Source organism: Betta splendens, chromosome 15, assembly GCF_900634795.4.
Source record: "Betta splendens chromosome 15, fBetSpl5.4, whole genome shotgun sequence".
Lineage (NCBI taxonomy): Eukaryota > Metazoa > Chordata > Actinopteri > Anabantiformes > Osphronemidae > Betta > Betta splendens.
This window is the reverse complement of record NC_040895.2, coordinates 12,104,705-12,124,049: the sequence shown is the minus strand read 5'-3', so window position 1 is coordinate 12,124,049 and position 19,345 is coordinate 12,104,705. Positions and strand designations below refer to the sequence as shown.

At 42.3% G+C, this 19,345-nt stretch overlaps 3 protein-coding genes and 1 long non-coding RNA gene across 18 annotated transcripts in view; 3 read left to right on the top strand and 1 right to left on the bottom strand.

Moving 5' to 3' along the window:
* Positions 1-697, top strand: part of wnt8b (wingless-type MMTV integration site family, member 8b) — a 5,664-nt gene extending 4,967 nt beyond the window's left edge. For both annotated transcript variants that reach the window (XM_029127749.3, XM_041067574.2), the window contains one exon: positions 1-697. This exon is cut by the window's left edge and continues 342 nt beyond it. In XM_029127749.3, the coding sequence (XP_028983582.1) occupies positions 1-228 (228 nt within the window). In that variant the 3' untranslated portion in view covers positions 229-697.
* A 3,605-nt stretch (positions 698-4,302) lies between these two features.
* Positions 4,303-10,661, top strand: hif1an (hypoxia inducible factor 1 subunit alpha inhibitor). The gene is made up of 8 exons (XM_029175020.2): positions 4,303-4,704; positions 6,686-6,936; positions 7,375-7,523; positions 7,605-7,750; positions 7,918-8,024; positions 8,203-8,266; positions 8,351-8,461; positions 8,759-10,661. The coding sequence occupies exons 1-8, from the start codon at positions 4,528-4,530 to the stop codon at positions 8,813-8,815; spliced, it is 1,062 nt and encodes a 353-aa protein (XP_029030853.1). The 5' UTR covers positions 4,303-4,527; the 3' UTR covers positions 8,816-10,661.
* A 76-nt stretch (positions 10,662-10,737) lies between these two features.
* On the bottom strand, positions 10,738-14,523 carry cuedc2 (CUE domain containing 2). 3 transcript variants are annotated; one of them, XM_029175022.3, is made up of 9 exons: positions 14,381-14,523; positions 13,633-13,766; positions 13,407-13,550; positions 13,258-13,319; positions 13,035-13,159; positions 12,729-12,896; positions 12,572-12,636; positions 12,432-12,492; positions 10,738-12,342 (listed from the first exon to the last, which is right to left on the bottom strand). In XM_029175022.3, the coding sequence occupies exons 2-9, from the start codon at positions 13,704-13,706 to the stop codon at positions 12,196-12,198; spliced, it is 846 nt and encodes a 281-aa protein (XP_029030855.1). In that variant the 5' UTR covers positions 13,707-13,766; positions 14,381-14,523; the 3' UTR covers positions 10,738-12,195. The 3 variants fall into 3 exon arrangements, with proteins under 3 accessions (XP_029030855.1, XP_029030856.1, XP_055358335.1); XM_029175023.2 differs by having other exon boundaries at positions 13,633-13,723; positions 14,381-14,514; XM_055502360.1 differs by lacking the exon at positions 13,633-13,766 and having other exon boundaries at positions 13,407-13,583; positions 14,381-14,500.
* LOC114870436 (uncharacterized) overlaps positions 14,409-19,345 on the top strand; it is a 128,918-nt gene continuing 123,981 nt past the window's right edge. For 11 of the 12 annotated variants that reach the window (XR_008692538.1, XR_008692537.1, XR_008692539.1 and 8 more), the window contains exons 1-3: positions 14,409-14,550; positions 15,077-15,136; positions 18,855-18,998. This is a non-coding gene — a long non-coding RNA (uncharacterized LOC114870436). Of the gene's footprint in view, positions 14,551-14,581; positions 14,716-15,076; positions 15,137-18,854; positions 18,999-19,345 lie in introns of those variants that run through there. The other variant, XR_008692535.1, reaches the window with a different exon arrangement.

The window sequence follows — 19,345 nt, the reverse complement described above, 5'->3', positions numbered from 1 at the left end:
CGCAGCTGCAAGCGGCTGTGCGGCGAGTGCGGCCTGGCGGTGGAGGAGCGCAAGGCCGAGATGGTGTCGAGCTGCAACTGCAAGTTCCACTGGTGCTGCGCGGTGCGGTGCGAGCAGTGCAGGAAGACGGTGACCAAGTACTTCTGCGTCAAGAGGGGGGCCCCGCGGGGCCGGAACGAGAGCGCCGGCGGCCGGAAGAAGAGCCTGAGGCTGCGGAAGAAGCACTGAGCGCCACCATCATCATCATCATCGTCATCGTCGTCGCCGTCGTCGTCACGCTCGGAGCCCGTCCAGATAAAAGCCAGTACAAACACAATGTTTGGCATTAATGTATTTAAAATATATTTTTTTACTTTTTGAAAAGTCGCTGGGCATTTAAAGCGTATTCCTCTGACTTTAAAAAAAAAACCCTCCACAGCTTGATTATTTATTATCAAACACGACAAACTTGGGGAGATGATGAATGATCTAGTTTGAAGCTGTCGGGTCACACTCTCAGCCCAGAAGCCCGGCTTCAAGTTCATTTTCTTAAACATACCTTGACCTTTGACCTTTGCTGCCCACTCCATGTATTTAACTGTATATAAAATGAAGCACTTTGTACTGTACATTTTTAATTTATTGCACAGCATTTCCTAGTTGTACCTCAGTCTTAGTCTACTGTGTGAAAATGTAAAGACCAATAAATCCTGTATCACACAGCCCGAGGAGAGTGCGTGTCCTTCTTCAACATGCTCTTCGCGCTATTACCATGCGATGGTTGGCTATTCACTGCGAGGTTAGGGTACCCGGGGCCGGAGCGACAAGAATGGCCGACTCCTCCGGCGTCCTCTTCCTCCCGTCAAGCCCTTCTCAATCTCGCCCAACAAATACCTCCCGTTTTCTCCCCCGGTCGAGGTAATCCTCAAAGAGCCCTCTAACTCCTGAGCGCTTGGACGTTTCTTTACTGTTTAATACTGGTTTAATTAACTTTGTCCAGACAGAGCAGGGCTGTGGGGGTGGAGGGCATGAGGCAAGTTGCCCTTAAAAATCACCCCGCCTCTAATTTTGTATGCTAATCTCCTTTTTCACGCCGCACCTCCTTAGGAGTGGGGGAAAGAAATGTTGGGAAAACTTTGGGTTGCCTGTGCTGGGCTTCCTGTGGCTGTTTTATTCCTGGGCCCACCTATTTGGGTCCTTTCACTCCTCTAGGGCCTTCCTTTGCTCGATTTAACAATGAATGCAGAGCTAATCAGCTCTCTCGGAAATGCGCCACTGTCGAGGAAGGTAATCCCTTCTCCTCCGCTCTCAATGGGCCATCGCCTTCTAAAGGACTTTGGGAAAAGGCTTTGCACAGATTCACACTGTTCGCTCAAAAGAAGTTAGTTCAAGTATTGTGCCCAAACAAGTGGGTTTTATAAACACATGCTTGCCAGGATACTCACCCCACCTGCGAGTAAGAAGTGCCAGGCCCGGCGGACTAGCACATGGCAGCCCCGGCCCAAGCCTTCAGACGAGGTGGCACATGAAAGAGGAGATTAGAGGTCCCATTCAGAAGGGGGCGTTCATTTCTGCACCTTCCTCCTTTTACCCAATAAAGTGTCAAGGAAACACCTTGTTGACATCTTCTTTACCAAATAATGATCATAATAGGACTCCCCCCTCTTCTGGTGACCCCTGTGGGGAGTCTGGGCTGCTCTGCCAGGCATGCAGCAAAACCATCTTACCGAGACCTTACCCGGCGGCTCAGTCCCGCAATTTGCTGCAAAGCGCGTATTCAAAAAGGCCGTAGTTCAGTTTATTCAGCAGCGCTCGATGGAACATGTGGAAAAGAATGGAACATCTGCAGTTAGAGCCACAAACCTGAGCAACACCCGAGGCTCAGAACTGTATGTCGTTCTTTTTCTTCTACATGGTCCGGGGTGTTTTCCCACAGGAAGAGAGGTGAGGTGAGGTGAGCTGAACACACACACACACACACACACACACACACACACACACACACACACACACACACACACACACACACACACACACACACACACACACATACCCAGACAGTGGCGCGACCTCCGACCAAAGGTTCTGAACTTCTGTCTCGTGGGTTGGCCCTGCCACGTCTTATTTGCAATAACACAGGAGATAATGTGACGACGGGGGGTGCGACACAACGGAAGGAGAGTTACAAACACTGACGATAATAATAGTAATAATAATAACTCCTATAGCGGCAGCAGTAAACGGAAGTCTTAGTGTGGGTCGCAGGCTCTGAGCCAGCAGATTTCTGCTCCTGAAAGCGATTGATAGTGCGATTAGTGGAAGATGGGAAAACAAGTGATTATGCCTCAAAGAATCCTTGACTAATAGGATTTATGGCTTAGAGGTTTTGGACCTACAGCACCTAGAGGGGCGAGGGTCAGACAGATAACCCGGGACAGATGAGCTGAGAAGAATGGGAACAGGTTGATGATCCTAGTCTGAAGCTAAACAGCATTCTGTTGATATGTTAGTAATTGTTGTGGGAGCAGTCATGCATTTATTGATTAGATTAGATTAGATTCCACTTTATTGTCATTACACATGAGAGCAACGACATTCAGTTTTGCATCTTACCTCACGTGCAATAAGCAGGAAGCGCAGAATATACAATGTCTACAGTAAATATGAGATCATTATTGAAATAGTTGAAATGACCTCTACTATAGAATGAACCTAGAACTAGAAGACAGTGATGCGTGTTTGTATGTGTTGGTGCTACCAGCAGGATAGAGACACAAGCTTCTTGGGATCACCGGGGTGGTCAGCCTCCCGTCTATAGGTATCTGAAAGAATGGGGAGGAGGGAAGCATCAGAGGGATCAGCCCGGCTCAGCCCTGCTGATCTGCACAGGAAGTACAAAGCATGGGAACCCACCGGGGAACCTAAACTAGTCCCCGAGGAGCAAATCTGCAGATAAACCCTGAAACAAGAATGAAAACGTTCGAGGTGAAACGCTTAATAAGAAGAAAGCTGCACACCGTAGATTCAATATTCTGCAGCGATGATCGGACTGAGGAGCGAGGCCTCATCAGCTGATCGGTCCACTGTGCAAGGTACAGCACGCACTGTGATGAGCCGCCTCAGGAAGGATGTGCTGTCACGCAGCAGCGCTGAGGCTACGATGACCATGGTTAAATATTGGTTCAGGATTTCACAAGTGTTTGCTCAACAAACAGTTATATGTTGTGTATTGTAACCACATAATTCTGCATTATTGTTTTTGTACTGCAATTTACATTTTTAGTTGAGGTTAATCTACTTTATATTTTTATGACCGGTTGGTGTTACTTATTCATTAATATAAATGTTAAAACTTAATCAGCTGAAGTTGACTTTACCTTTAATTGTATTATAATATAAAAGTATGTCATGTTGTTTTCACTCATAGTTTATATGTAGAATAATAAAAATGTACTTCCTAAAATACTGTGGAACAATACCAGACAATTAGTACTATCAAATTTTAATACAACACAAATTCTAATGTTTATGTCTTTATGTTATCTGTATCTTTATCTGCAAAACCTTTATTGTATATGTTTAATGAGATCAAGCACCTCCCATAATTTCCTGATAACTATTCGACTTGCTACATATCTAAACAGCAATTGGGAAAATGTGAGTGGATGTCAGAAGTGTGGTGTTGTGGGCTGTTATGCAGCCGCAACTTTGTGTAAGAAGAGGCACTGGAAACTGTTACTTTAGTTCAAAGTATGTCCTCCATTTTATCAATCATTACATAAGCCAATTAATTAGTACCACTGTAAAAAGAAACTCTGGTATAAAAGTCCTTTGTATTATTGTATTATTATATTTTGTATTTGTGTTTTATAAGATATAAGCACATATATCTGCAAAGTCTATCACAGTCAGAGGAATGTAGTGGAATGAAAAGTGTAGCATTTCTGTCTAAAGTGTGTAACAAATGACTTTTATACCAGAGTATATTTTTACACAACTAAACACAACTACTAAATGATTTATACAAATGCAACAATACACAACTTGGGCTATTCCCCCTTGTCTAGAGCTGCATTCTAGCAGAATCACAGGTTACAGGCTTAAAATAATAAAATAAAACTGCAAATAATTAATTTTAAATTACTTATGTCACTGTTTGACGATCGAGGTCAAGAACTGCAACAACCTCAAGTACGACGCTGCCATCTAGCGGTTTATGTAGTGTATTGCAACGCACGCGTGCAGTCCTCCTGTCCACGTGGTGTCGCTGTTCGCTCCTCCGTACGTTTCATGGGCGACGGGCTTCCTTGTCTGGCCCAGCTCGTGTCGTTTGTTGCTCTGGCGAACGGCGCAGTGTGTAAACACACGGAACACGGAGGTTGCGCGTGCCCAGTTCCTTTTGGTGGTTTATTATCTGTATATGGATTGCATGTTTTTTCCCCCCGCTGAGTCAAGTCTAGCAGGGTGGACTGCAGATCTAAAGAACCAGCACTGGTTGTTTAATCGTGCCGAGGACGGAGACCGCTAACTAGCAACTCTCTGACGACCATGGCAGCGACGGTTGTGGAGGCTGACCCGGCTGCGAGCGACGGCGGCGCCGCTTTCTCCGGCGTCCAGAACCGGGGCTGGGATGAGTCTCAGCTCCGCCAATACCCCTTCCCAACCAGGCAGATACCTAGACTGTCTCATACTGATCCCAGAGCAGAGACGCTAATTAATAACGAGGTAAACCTGTTACGTTGGCTTGCGGAAACTTGCAGCGCTGCTTACTCGCCTTAACGCTGTCAGTTGAGGCATCTTAGATATTTTCATGCAAGAACCGCAAACGTAGTCCCGCAACGACACAGAAGGCTGCTATATAAAAACGCAATGTGCTTTCGGTCTGTTTTCGAGTATGGTGTAGAAAACGGTATCTAGATCTTAGTTCATTAATAACTCAGCTTGTACCTGTGCAGCCACGATTATGCTAAAATGTAAACATGTCAAAGTGTTTGTCGTAAACTAAAATTTAAAAAACAATGCTGAAATGGCCGAAACGAAAATGGGTTTCAGTTACAAGCCAATCTTTACATTAAGTTAAAAACACCTGACATCATTGTGGCTGCACGGAGTTCACTCAGTTCAGCAGTAGTTCTCTGCAGTGTGCCAATTAATGTGGACTTCCCCTTTCCTGGGACGTGATGAAACAGCTGCTGGTTTGTGACTAAGTCTGACAAATCAGACTGGCATGTCATTCTGTTCTGTTCTAGGTGATCAGGTTGAGACAGCTCCTGACTATTTAACTAGAGAAGCCGATCTAAATCTGATCTCTTGTTTACCTTATTTATCCGACTAAAAATGTCTAATGAATTTAGTCTGGTGTCATATGAGAGAACCCTATCTGTTTAATTTGCTGGTATTTTATGAATCCAGTAGGAATCTGCATGAATAAAAAGTGGAGGGCAATGTGATATTTTGACTGGCATTATAGCAAATATATTTATTGACAGGAAGACCTAGTTGGATTCTTTACATCAAACACAAAAATGGAGCAAATTAGACTTGCTTCTATAAGAAATGCCAAGAGTTTGCAAGATAATTAAAACAACAATGCCAAACTGAACTACATGCTATTCTGTCAACTCTGACATTTGGATGTCATGAAGTTAATAATTATGTGAGCTTTGTAAAGATTTGTGTTTTGATCAATCTCACATGGAACATTTCTTGTGCTGCTTAGAAACTGAGACACAAATGTTTTGCCTAACAATGGTTATAATATATATATAATTGAATTATTTAGTGTGCTCCATATTATGCAGAGCAGACAACAAACTCAACCAGCGAAGTAAGAATAATTGTATACAACTATTATCATTACTATTCAAGACAGTGCATGCATTTATTTTTATTCATTTTAATTTTTATTTCATTTATTTGTAAGAACTAGAGAGAACATATTTAGAGTAAAATATGAAGTGACATTGAAGTGATATATAATAGTTTTGGTTCACTGTTAAGGCATCCTTATTCTCTCCTCTCAAGTTTGAACTTGCTATTTAAGTTCCCATATTCTGAAACTCTCCAATAGCCTGTCACACGCGCGCGCAGCAGTAATATGTCCAAATATGGCGCTCAATCCTTCCCCGGTATACTGACAGGTTATATAAACATAAGCATACATTATTCCACGTTACATTCAGCGCGAGCCATGGACGCTATAATAACCGTTATCTTCAGCATCGTGTGGCGCTCGAGACCTGCGAACAGACGAAGGCCACGAATACGCGGCATTTGACAAACTAACCGCAGCTACACGTGAACACGCCGTAGCTATTGGGCCGCGCGGAGCCCTTTTCCAGTGTTCTTCTGGACCGCAGACAGCCCGCTCGCGCTCACCGGCGAAAGTGGAACCAGCAGCAGTGTGCAGTGAAGCAGGCATCGGGAGCGCGCCCACGGGTCTACGCGGAGTTAGTCACGTAGCCCTCGGAGCTGTGTCTGGGCCATAAACCGCACTCTCGGTGCAGGCGGCGGCGCGCGCCTGCGGTGCGCGTTTCCTCAGTAGTCGTGGGTTTGTGTGGGGAAATAAATACTGTGACACACGCATTATGACATAGCAATATTTAATAATAAAAAATACATCTTGAGGGAACTTGTTTTGAAATACGACAAATATACTGCTCTTATGTGTCGTCACAGAAATTAATTGGCCTTTATTCGTTTTCAGGAGCCGGTGGTTTTAACGGACACGAACCTCGTCTACCCTGCTCTCAAATGGGACGTCGCATATCTGCAGGAGAACATTGGAAATGGAGACTTCTCTGTTTACGTAGCAGAAAAACACAAATTCCTCTACTATGACGAGAAAAAAATGTCTAACTTCGAGAACTTTGTGCCCAAGTCGCGACGGATGGAAATGAAATTCTCTCAGTTTGTGGACAAAATGCATCAGACGGAGGAGCTGGGAGGAGAGGAGAGGTAAGACCGAGGGCAGATCCCCGTATTCAACGCCAATGCGACGCACGAGCACGACCTAGACCCAAGTGAGAGGAACACGATCTGATTTTCTTCACGGGCGTTTGACAGCGATGGCTGTTTACACCAGTGAAATGCAATGCAGCGCAGAAAGGTGGAGCAAATGACTAAGCATTTAGTCATCAGAGAAGAGTGTTGCTGTAACCTGATTTGGCTACACACACACACACACACACACACACACACACACCGAAGTGAACGTACTAACTGTTAAATGTATGAGTTTATTATGTCCTCGTCCTTTAGTGTCACATTGCTCTTCATGGTTGAAACAGACCATGACTTCCAAAATAGAGTCGCAGTGTAAATGAGCAACCCTAACCCTTGATTAGCTTTAGACCTCATGTGTAAATAAAAAAATGTTTTTTTTCTACTTTTAAGAGTATATCTGCAGCAGACCCTGAATGACACAGTAGGGAAGAAGATTGTTGTCGACTTCCTTGGTTTCAACTGGAACTGGATCAACAAGCAGCAAGCCAAGAGAAACTGGGGGCAGTTGACGTCCAACCTGTTGCTCATCGGCATGGAGGGTAAGAGTCTGCACTCAGTCTGCTGAGATCTACAAATCTAAGAACATTCACATGTTATACTAGTATTATTTCTGGCTCTAGGCAACGTGACACCGGCCCATTACGACGAGCAGCAGAACTTCTTTGCTCAGATTAAAGGACACAAGAGATGCATCCTGTTCCCTCCTAACCAGTTTGAGTGTCTCTACCCGTACCCGGTTCATCATCCCTGTGACAGACAGAGCCAAGTAAGCCACACAGTAGATCCTGTTACAAATGGGGACTTTATGTTTGTTAGTTTAGTTCAGTTCGATTACGTTAAACACACACCAGAAGGAGGATAGAAATACACCCGGCAGCTATTTGAGGAGCACCATGTTAGTGTTTTGTAATTTATACATCTTGGTTTTTCTAGGTCGACTTTGATAATCCTGACTATGAGAGGTTTCCCAATTTTAAAAATGCTGTTGGCTATGAGGCTGTTGTTGGTCCTGGAGATGTGCTCTACATCCCAATGTATTGGTAAGAAGTGCATCTATTGCATGATACTTTATTTGTACTATAAAATAGTTGGAGCTTGTGTGTTGTGTTGAGTGATTCCTGCAGTTTGCTTCTGCCTTTGCATTTTCAAATACTTACTTGCTTACAAACAGAGAACAAAGCCCTTGCCTGTATAATAATATGTGACTTATATTTTTAGGTGGCATCACATTGAGTCCCTGTTAAATGGCGGCGTGACGATCACCGTGAACTTCTGGTATAAGGTATGCACATCTGAACCACTAGGCCCTTTGTTTCAACATGCAGGCAGTCCTTCCTGCTACATGTCTGTGTTTTCATTTGATCAGGGCGCCCCCACACCCAAGAGGATAGAATACCCTCTGCGAGCTCATCAGAAGGTGGCCATCATGAGAAATATTGAGAAAATGTTGGGAGAAGCACTTGGAGACCCGCATGAGGTAAAGGCATATATGCAGCACAAGCTCTATTCAGTAACCGTGTTATGCACTGCAAAAGTTGCACTTGGATGTCACTTTGCCAGTTTCTAGAACATCAAATCAGATCCACAAATAGGTCACCTGCTGAGTGGAATCTCCAGGGCATGCTGACCCTTCCAGCAACCCAATTACCGAGAATATTTATGGCTTACCTGGTTTAGTGCAAAGAAGGGAAATATGCAATCTGGGCCAAGCAGTGAAAGCATATAGCACTGTGAAGGGGCTCGTTCTAACCAGACGTCCTTTGGTTTTCTTCAGGTTGGACCTCTACTGAAAACGATGATTAATGGGCGATATGACCATGATCTCAGTTAGAGCCCCACCTCGGTACTGTTAACTGGACTGCTTCGGAAACAGTATGTAAGTGGAAGTGAGACGACTGTCGCGCGTGTTATGCACATACTGACTTCGGGGCTAAGCATCTCTGCATGGCAATAAGCAGCCACCATGTAACCATTCTGCGTCTGTGTGCTCCAAGTGCCATTACCATCATGAATACACAAACCGTTAAGAAGGACACATCTGTCTAACTCGTGGGAGTTTTTTTACTTGAAGTCTTTTTGTTGAGGAAGAGAAGGCTGAACTTTGCTCAAGTCTAGGTATATTTATGTGAATCGCTGTTCTGTCAACATCCTCATAATTAAGCTAACGGGTATTTGGGTGTTTGTTCACCTAGTCAGTAAACTTCAAGAATGGTACCGTTGAATAGGTCTGAATATTTTAACCACTATTAGATAAATAAATAAGAGTTATTGTAAATACATACATTACATATCAGTTCAGTATGGGACATTTCTTTTATACTGTACATGTAATACAAAGGTTGTGGCTTGTGTACTAAATGGGAAATTGCCCTACTGCAATAACAAAGACAACTTTGCAGTTCTTTTGGTTCCTACTTCTATAAAGGATAAGTGTTTTGGGAATATTTATCAGTGTAATTATCTCTCTCTCTCTAATAATAGCGCGGTTTTGGGCGAGTGTGCTGCAAGAATGTTCAGTTGTTTAAATAACAGCATAGGCACATTAATAAAACGCAGTGTGGTGATTAAAAACTGGTGAAATATCAGAACGTGTGGGTGAGGAAAAGCACCTCATACAGTATATTCAACTAAACGAATATATGACTTCTGATATTGTTTTTAGCAGAGTTATTGCTTTGTGTTTTTTTTAATGCCCCATGATGTTTGATATATGTCAAGGACTTCATGGATCTCCTGCATACTAGTTGTGAGGTCAGGGAGTGCTGTTTATAAATCACAAACTCCAACTTTAATTGCAGTCGACTTCAAGAGCAGAAAATACAGTAAATTATTACAGTGATTGCAGGTGATGTTTTCTTGGAACGAGATGTTAAAAGTGTTAAGATGTAAAAGTGCTTTGATAGGTTCATTTTAGAATAGTATGAATTAAAATGAGAGCTGTCACGATCATATTGCACCATCTAGTGGACAGGTTTGCAGTTGCTTGATGTACAGTAGCTAGTCAGGACATGTTACTGCTACAATACACGTTTAAATTGTTTTGTTGAACCCAAAGGATGTACGAGGAAGCTGCAACGTGTACAAAGTTACACAATTCTTTACTAGGGCTTATTTTCTTCTGTAGTTTTACCATCTTCAGAAAAAACACGACTTTCATGCACCAATATTTAAAAGACCTTGAGGAGCAAGGTACATAAACAAAGGAAGGCGATGGTTTTGCGAGGTGTGTGCCAAACCCACATACACCCTTAACAACACTTGCAAACAATCAGTATCGAGTAAAATGGGAAAATCTTAGCACTTAATTTCCCATGTAAGGGAAGGTATGTTTAAAATGCTGTTTAATACTCCAGTGATTGAGGAGTACTACATCCCTTAATGTGCTGACGTAGGAGTGATGTTCCACCTCTTCTTTTACTAATTAGCGGTGTTTACTGAATGTGCCTTGCTTAAGGACATGGCACAAGATGTTGCAGGAACTTTTTTTTTAACTAAGGTTTTTAATTGAGGTCAAAATGTTTCTATTCACTCTGGCATGAAACAGCTGCACAAGTTTCAAAGGTGCAACTAAGTGTGTGTTGAGATAGAAGCATGTTTGTATTGATGGATTTTTTTTTAATTTGAACATGCAATATGTGGTTTCATTTCTGTAATTAAAGGTCATTTACAAAATTCTACACTGGCAGCAATAATTTGTTTTGGTTACAATTTAAATTAATTTTGCAACAAATGAATAAATGAACAATTTAGAGATTGCAGTCTACAAAAATTAGTATTTATTTACTATAAATTGTACATCAGCAGTTTCTCGGGGGGTCAAACAGTTTCATTAAATGCGCTCCATGCTCTACAGTAACCTCCATCATATAGTTTTTAAAGACACGTATTGGTAACACATCTTTAACACTTGATTGTGTAACACCCACCCTCAGAAAAAACACCACTCAAAACCAAATGCTTGAAGTTGCACTAGCAGATGGAGTTTGAAACACAAACAGCTGGCGTTACCTAGTTTAAAAAAACAAATGAAGCCATTTATCCTGATAGATTAACTAGAAATAAAAAAATCAATCAAGAAAATTCCACAACCACAAGTGAAGCAAAATTCACAGAAATTAGATAAAAGGAGTCATGACAGAGAACATTATATAAACACACCCTGAAAGCACATGAGCACCTCTTTACAACAGATGCATGATCAGAGAAACTGCTAATCTAAATGTCTATATCAAAAATAAAGACAATCCTGTTGGAATTAACTGTGAACGAAGCCCTCCAGCAGCATGTTTTGGTTAACATTTAGGGAGCAACCACAGTTCTGCCAGAATTTATAGCAATGCAGTAGAGTATACATCTTAGAAAGTGAACGTGTTGCACCATATGTTTTATAAGAGCTTAGCGTTATCACTGACAAATATTTAACAGTTCCTCTCAGGCTGCGTAGAACATGTGATGGAATATTTGGGTTAATGTTATGTGGCTCTGAGACAAGCTTATGTTCTCATCCTTTTTTTGTTTCCTTTTCAAGTAATCAAAAATAACTTAACTCAAAAAATTGCATATTACAGTAAACACACATCATGTGCAGTAAGTGGTCTCAGACAAAACTGTTGTGTGGAACCATTTTGAAGCACAAGAACTTGTCCACAACACAAGGCCTGACCACACAATTGCACAGAATTATCTCTGCCTGATGTGAAGAGAAAAGAACAAACAAACAAAAAAAACTTAATAAAATTGGCATCCATGGTTTAAATTGCCTAGAAGAAATTTTACAGTATCAATGAGATGTATTTACAGAAAAGAAGCTATATTCACCTCTGCAGCTGTTATAATTGAATTTACTGTGTGCAGCGTATTTATTTTCAAATTTTCCACCCGATTAAAAGAAAAATTAGGAGTGAATAAAAAAAGTCAGTGCAACATCAGACCTGCTGAGATGGCAAAATGTAAATAGGTTAAGCAATTACACAAACAAAAATACAAGGTACAAAAAATATCACACCATAGGTTTAAAAGTCTTCAAATTGCGATTCTATTGAAACACTGAAATGACTCAACCAAGGCAAATAATGGTTTAAAATAAGCAACTAGCACATTAACAAATCTTCCTTTACTTTAAAATTAAAATGTAACAAAGTCAGGCTAAATGAATGTAACACATTTTAAATAGTGTAAACAATAATGTCAGTAGCCTTTCTGTGCTTGTCATCAATGGAATCTGTACTTTCGTGCAGGCTTGAGGTTGACATATGTCTTCTTCATGTCCTCTGTCTCGTTTGTCTTCACCAATTGATACCGTTCTCCTTTGGTGGTTACCACTTGGTTACCGTGATAGCGAACAAGCTTCTTTGGAGCCTGCATAAATCACACCAGCATGCATGTTTTATTGTATGAAATGGATTTGATGAAATCACTTAGTTCATGTGGAATACAACCTGACTTACATCTTTGGGAGCGACAGGCCGATGGGTTTTCTTGTCTTCCTCTCTGTCTACCAACATGTACCTAACGGAGATGAAACGGAGTGGTAAACACAAAGAATAGGCCATTTCTGCCCTTCATCTTGTAAAAGCATCACACTCACTTCTCAAGGATGCTCTCTTTTAGTTTCTGGTCGGCCAGTGAGGAAATAGTCTTCCCATGGTTCACCTGAGGCAAAAGCATACAATCAAATCACTTGGAAACTGGGAACCAGCTGGCACAAAAGAGTAATGTGTTTTTAGTGGGTAAGAAGGACACACATCTAGAGGAGTGGGGCTGAGTTGGACATCGCCCTCTATGATAAGGCGCACAGCTTCCTCCATGTCTCCTTTGGCAATAGACAGGGCACTGCGAGCCTCAGACAGGCTACACTTAGGAAACATCTCAAGCAGGTGCTGCTCCTGGGTCTCCCATTCTGAGACTGGTAGCTGAAAGTATAAACATTATTACCCTGAATGTGGATGGAGAAAAAAACAACAACAGTAGAAGCTGCAAGCATCACGAGTTAAGTTACAGCGTTGCAGTAATAACAGAAATAATGTTCTAACGCCTTGTGAAATTATCACCATAGCAGTGGCGCCCTCTATCTGCGTTGTAAGGCACTGCGTTTCTCTCTCGGGGGGTCGTTCACTGGTCAGTGTGGCGAGTTTCAGAGGCGTCTCCTCTGCCCTCGCCTTGGCCTCACTGTTCTCTGAATCAGCAAAGACAACAAAGCAGGATCAGCACACAGTACGTTAGGCTGGCAATCCCAAATAAATGATGTCTATATAAAAACAGTATAGAAGGTACCTGAGGTTCGAGCAGTGGCCAGTTTTGAAGCCAGGTTGAACATCATTTCACAGACTTTTACACTAAAAGGTGAGAGATGTTTGACGGTTTAACAGTTATCTGGTCACATACACATACAACTGTATTTTTTTTTAGGGGGGGGGCACTACCTGTCAATTTCAGCAAAGCCTGGGATGTAAGCTTCAAGCATTTCAGCAAAGACCTCCACGTCAAAGTTCTCCTCAACACACTGCTGGGAGCCGAGATCCTCCAGGACGCCAGTGATGTAGGACAGAAGGACATCATCCAGCATGCTGCATCGGGGGCACAGGTGATCTTATGCAAACCTGCCATTCAAAAGCATCCCATAAAAACGACCATCGCGAGGCTGCTTACCTGAGATCTGCGCCGGGAATGTAAATCTGGATGAATTCATGCAGCGTGTTGTGGATGATCTTGTGGAGGTCCATCGCGTTCTCCTGCTCTGCTGCGCGGCGGAGAGAACACGGGCTGAACGCGCTGATGCGGAGCTACAGCAGAAGGTCGGGACACAACAGTTGTCACGCGCGTGCCGAACACGGACAAGCGGCTGCTCAGATGTAGCAGAAGCATTATTTAAGAAATCTCGGCATCTCATCGAAGGCCACTAGCTACTCCGATCTACATGAACCTATTAAAAGCTCCATCATAGCACCTCCACTAACTATTAATTGAATGCATTTAATCTAAAGGCACGTGCGGACGATGCAATAAATATAAAAGCGCATGTCACAGTTGTATTTGGGGACATAACCTTGGCCGTGCAGCTGTTGTTGCAGCTCAGCGTTAAAATTAGCATCACAGCTCTTTCGACAATTACGTTAGTTATCAGTTAATGGTTAATTAGCGGCACTAAACCACCGCAGCTAACCGAGGTCGCCTTAGTCCACTCTACATTCGTTCCGTGCACCGTTTAGTCTATGAGGTCATCCTCGAATGGGAATCCTTATGGACAATTAGCGGGATGTTGTTAGCAAACTAGCGTTAGCCAACTGGGGGTTTCGTCGGCTAGCAATAGCAGCTAGCCAACCGTTTAATGGCAAACTCGTTGCGGTCAATTGAATGCGGCCGACTCTAAGCGGAAAGAGCGCTCGCTGCAACTTACTGTGAAGTAAATCACGGGGACATGGAGCTCTACGGTTCCCCCAGATGCAGCAGGGGAGGCTGGTCGGTGCGGTGGTCCCAGGCTTCCCGTCCGTGCTGCCTGTTAGCCCGCAGCCCGCACGATTCAAAACACGGGCACGTCACTTCCTCCCAGTCTCATCGAGCGCAGCTGTAAGTTGTTGTTGTCATTAATATTAATACAATTAAATGGGTGCTTTTGAATTAGGCTTCAGCAGTGCACCCTAATGGTTTGAAACACGAGCTGTGTCCATGCTTCTCCTTCGGGGGGAGGGAGGAGGATGCGGAACCGGGACAATTGGACCTTTTTCTCGTCAGGTTGAAACATTTCGCTGCTCATCCAAGTTTAAGCTAATCGCTAACCGTTTGTCCGTGGAAGTCAGAAAAGTGGAGCAGTACTAAAGCACAGACGAAAGTAGTATTTTAGCATTCACTCCATAATTATGAAGCTTTTTTTAGGCGTCACAAGCCCAGTACTTATAGTCTACTCTTACCCTGGCATTATCTTATATCTTTTGCTGGATCCATACATAGTTGATGATCCAGGTGTTATCTGAGGCAGCATCAGTGATGTCATCAGATCCTTCTTTTGGTTACCTCCTCCTGTGTTGGAATTATAACAGATATGTAGCTGTAAATCATTAATGCCCATTCAATTGTTTTCTTTCTCCCCTGGCAGTATCTCTCGCCGCCCGCAGTATTTCATCAGGAAATATGGTACACGCTGCAGATAAAACAAGTAAGAGCACTTCTCAACTTGGCTGAACTCCGTTTCAACTCTGAGGTCATGGCTAGACAGGTGCGGCCGTGGTATCAGGAGATCCACGGGGTATCGTGTGATGCTTTTCTCCATGTGGGAGCTGTTGACCACAATAATGTGTAATCATAGGGCATCAATATGACATTAAATTTGTACGGTTTTAGTCAAGTCAACATTTGGTCACATTTTTACATCCAAGGCAAGACAACAGCGGTGTCAGATTAAATAATATTTTGTTTAGTGTTTGTAGCATCACAGGTACTGTGTAAAATCACATTTTATATCTTTTTCAACCTAAAATGTAGTGACAGGCAGCTACTTATGCCCACCGAGCATTTTCTGTTTAAATCTAAGAGTGTCTTAACAGTAGGTGGCAGCATTGAGTCATTGTGACTGCCGCACCTCACTGACTTCTCTGAGACGCTTTGCTCTGGAGACCATACACAGAAACAAAACTCAGAGTAGAATTATTGCTTCATTAGTCAATAAAAAGCATTAATATTAGAACACTAACACTAAAGCTGAGTAGCTCACCAGTTTAAAAAAACTTATTTGTGCCTTATTTAATCGTGTCGCCGTTATCATGTCATGTTTGTGGAGGAAGGTTCTTTTCTTTTCTATTTAATGTCAGCCTAAAGAGAAAACAGCAGCTCTAAATATGTTAGTTGATGTCGTCTCAATAGTACGTTTGTACAAGGTACAGCAAACAAATATATCATTATATTCATCATTATTGGAAGCAGTGAAATATAAAAATATCACTTGGTTGAACCAATTCTAAATGTTGTTTGTCGTGGTCTCCAGCTATTTCCACACACTTAATGAAACAGCATTGGATGGCACAAACATCCAGAAAAACATACAAACGTGCACCCATATAATTGTTTTTTAATTGTATAATGGAGGAACAAGTTAAAGCCACTAAGTTGTGCATGTGTTATTAAGGCAAACAGGCAATGAATCATCTAAAAACATAAAGATGACTATTAATATTTGCTAATAGTGTGTTTACACTTTCCACCTCCTAAAGTCTGGTGTACGATCAAGCGTGTCAAGCCACAATGTCGAGTCAGGCACAAAATGTGCTTGATATGGTATTGGTGGCACTCATTTCTACCTTGACAGAGACGAGGGACTGGGGGGGGGGGTCTAAGCTGAAACCAAAGAAAAAAAATCACATTCTCTATGATTTACTCCCAAATTAATTACCCTTTACCTAACTTTAGACAATAATGCTCAGAGCTGTCTGTCAGAACGGTATTCTGTTAATATTTGATTTGCAGTTCAGCCAGACTGACTTCATATTTAGACCTAATTGTATTTTCTTTGTGAGAGTCTAGATTTGCATCCACAGTCTGAAATCACCTGTGCAGGAGAGATGGGATCGTCGCCTCATTTGCAGAAAGAATTTGTTCAAAATTTTAAGCACTTAACATTTCTGTTTCGAAGCATCACAAAGGGTGCATTTACAGAGTGAATTCAAGCACAGTGCGGGCTAATTAATTGAAACTTTTACAATATGAGGCCTCCTTCACAACCATAACCCGTCTTTAATCACGTCGCATCATTTCACCTGTCCCTGCTTGGTTTTGAACGTTGTGCGAAAGCAATGGACTTGTACAAAAGTTCCGAATTAAAAACACCAGTGACGTTAAAATTGGCACGTGTTTTTAATTAAATGTTGCCTTCGCTTTTATAATCTTTATCAAGAGCTAGTGCCTGGAAAGGGCGTGGAGCATGAGATTCGCTGGCTGCTACAGTCTGAGACCGACCCGGTCCAGATCCGGGCCACCTGTGTGGGCTAGCCTGCCCTCCCGTCTGCCCCCCCACCCCCCCGTCTCCAGGAAGTGGTCACCAGGCAGTCTATTGCCTTTCATTCCCTCCCCTTCAACTTCACAAGCAGCGCAGAGAAGCTGAAAGCTGGCAGAAATGTGCATTCACTGTAAACGGCTGTGATTAATGAAGAAAAAGAAAGAAAATAGCGCAATATCAAATCCTGAAAATGTGTGAAATAAAAGCTAGAACAGATGGAACGAGCACTGACGGGCCGGTGTCCCTTGTCCTGGTCTGTGTGTCTCTGTTCAGCAGTCGATAGGTTAACCTGCCTGTGGCATCCATCTTGTGTTGCCCCCCTTGCATTACCATTGATCTGAGGGAAATAAAGAGCACACGTGTTATTATATACAGCCCAGAAAAACACCCTCTCACAGTGATGGAGTGAACAGGCCAAATGTATGAAATATTGCCCCTGCGACATATTCTGTCTTCCTGTCAATAGTGCAGCCTTTGCCCACAACCTAGATCAATAGGGAATTATCTTTTCATGATAACACATAACAATGTTGTCCGTTGTCTTTTTCTGATATCATGGTTCTAATTCGGTCTCTCTCTCTTTTTAAATCGTTTATACTGATGTGTATGTATGTTTCTTCTAAAGAAATAAAATTGGCGCTTCCCGCCAGTCAGGCACATGGCAGTTACAAATTTACATGTTGGTTTTCTGGACGTTTCTCTGAAGCTTTTGGGGGTCTCTCATGTGTGAGACTGCTCAGTGGAGAGAAGACACCCCTCTGTAAAAACATCTGTTGTGGAAAAGGCTGTCAGACTCCCTTTTGTGGGCCTCGTCTCTTCCTCGCGCAGAGATTGTCATTTGTTTTGATCGTTTATGTGGGTGAAAGAAAAAGGATAAAAAAATAAAAGTAAAAATCTGGAGAATGTGCCCGTGCAGCTGAGCAGCCTACAGTTGGGATGCGCTTCCCGTTGGTTCGTCTCTTCCTCTAAAGGAGCGTTCCTCCGTGCGTTAGTTGCGTCGTAGTTTGCACACTGATGCATGTCATGTAACTATGGTGCCTAATGTAAAAGTAAACTACAATACACTTTGAGTGATGTGACAAACTTGAGCTGTGTGCTTGCTGGAATGAACTATTTCCCCACTTTAAAATAAAAATACATACTGTGCTGCTTTATTTGCGCCAGTGTCGTGTAGAGAATTAAAGCAGTCAGTACTTTAGAATTAAGTAACCCGAATAAAATACTGTAAACAACTGTGATGTATATAATCAACAGGATCTCTGGATATGGCTTATTTTACTCTTTATCATTTCCCAACTACATGTTTTTAGAGCAAGACATCAACCATCTACTTCTCATCCTGTCTCAGCTTATGCAAAATGTAAATTAAATCCTAAACAATTATTATTTTATAATTTTAAGGGTTGGATTCAGACACGTGAAACCAAGCTGTTTTATATTTACTTATGCATTCAATAGCAACCAATGGCGTGGATGTGTGTTTTTGAGCCCGTTCTGAGTTGCTTTCATTTGTTTTGAGGCACAGCATCAACACTCCACCATGTGAGGCATGTAACATTGTCTGAGGATGTAGTACACATGTACTGAGAACTGAACCTGAATGCAACATGCTGGAGTGGAGGAGCTGACTGCTTCATAAAACCATGCTCATGATTCATTTGCAATTAGAAAATTTCAAATCATCACATTTTATATACTGTGGAAGAATCTCAGCATGATGTAAGACCTGATTTCAAATATGCACCAGTGAGATCCCTGCGTGAATTAATGGAACGCCTGCTTGTGATTCTGTGATGATTTTCCTGGAGAACAGGTGAGTGTTTGAGAAGAGTGACACCTCATAAACTAGCTGATAACCTGTTCCTGTGTCTTATCTGTCTTCCAGACAATCCCTGGTCCCTGAGCACATTGTCGTTTCCCCTTGGGCCCATTATCAGATCCCCTCTGTAGGCTCCCAGCAGCTGCAGTTATTGTGGAAGTCTCTACTTTTATAGCCCCATGATGTCTGTGACAACACTGGCTTTTATGAGTGAGTACACGTTGCCTTTGCTTGTTCAAATGGTAGCTTCCTCTTTTTCAGTTTTGCCTAAGGAGCTACCTCCAGTTTTTTTCAAGTCAGTTTAATCCATCGTAAGGTTTTATATCTTAAAAAAAAGTAACCAAGTTTATTATAAAATAGAAATCAGGCTTAGACAGTGCTAATAATTTTTTAAACACCGTAATAAAAAAGCAAATTGTGACCAAAGCTTGTTGAAGAATGAAACACACAGTTTTTGTTGAGGTTACATCCAAATATTCTATCATTATTCCTTTTTTTACAATCAGCACTGGTCGTGCGCTTGTTCTATCTGTGGAAACCGTGTTATCTGCCTCTGC

Excerpts from the sequence above, each read along its gene's own strand:
- hif1an (XM_029175020.2), top strand. The coding sequence starts at position 4,528 with ATGGCAGCGACGGTTGTGGAGGCTGACCCGGCTGCGAGCGACGGCGGC. Across the intron at positions 6,937-7,374 it reads GAGCTGGGAGGAGAGGAGAG|AGTATATCTGCAGCAGACCC; the intron begins GTAAGACCGAGG and ends TCTACTTTTAAG. Across the intron at positions 8,025-8,202 it reads CTCTACATCCCAATGTATTG|GTGGCATCACATTGAGTCCC; the intron begins GTAAGAAGTGCA and ends TTATATTTTTAG.
- cuedc2 (XM_029175022.3), bottom strand. The coding sequence starts at position 13,706 with ATGGACCTCCACAAGATCATCCACAACACGCTGCATGAATTCATCCAG. Across the intron at positions 12,493-12,571 it reads AAAGAGAGCATCCTTGAGAA|GTACATGTTGGTAGACAGAG; the intron begins GTGAGTGTGATG and ends CATCTCCGTTAG. Across the intron at positions 12,343-12,431 it reads GGCCTGTCGCTCCCAAAGAT|GCTCCAAAGAAGCTTGTTCG; the intron begins GTAAGTCAGGTT and ends TGATTTATGCAG.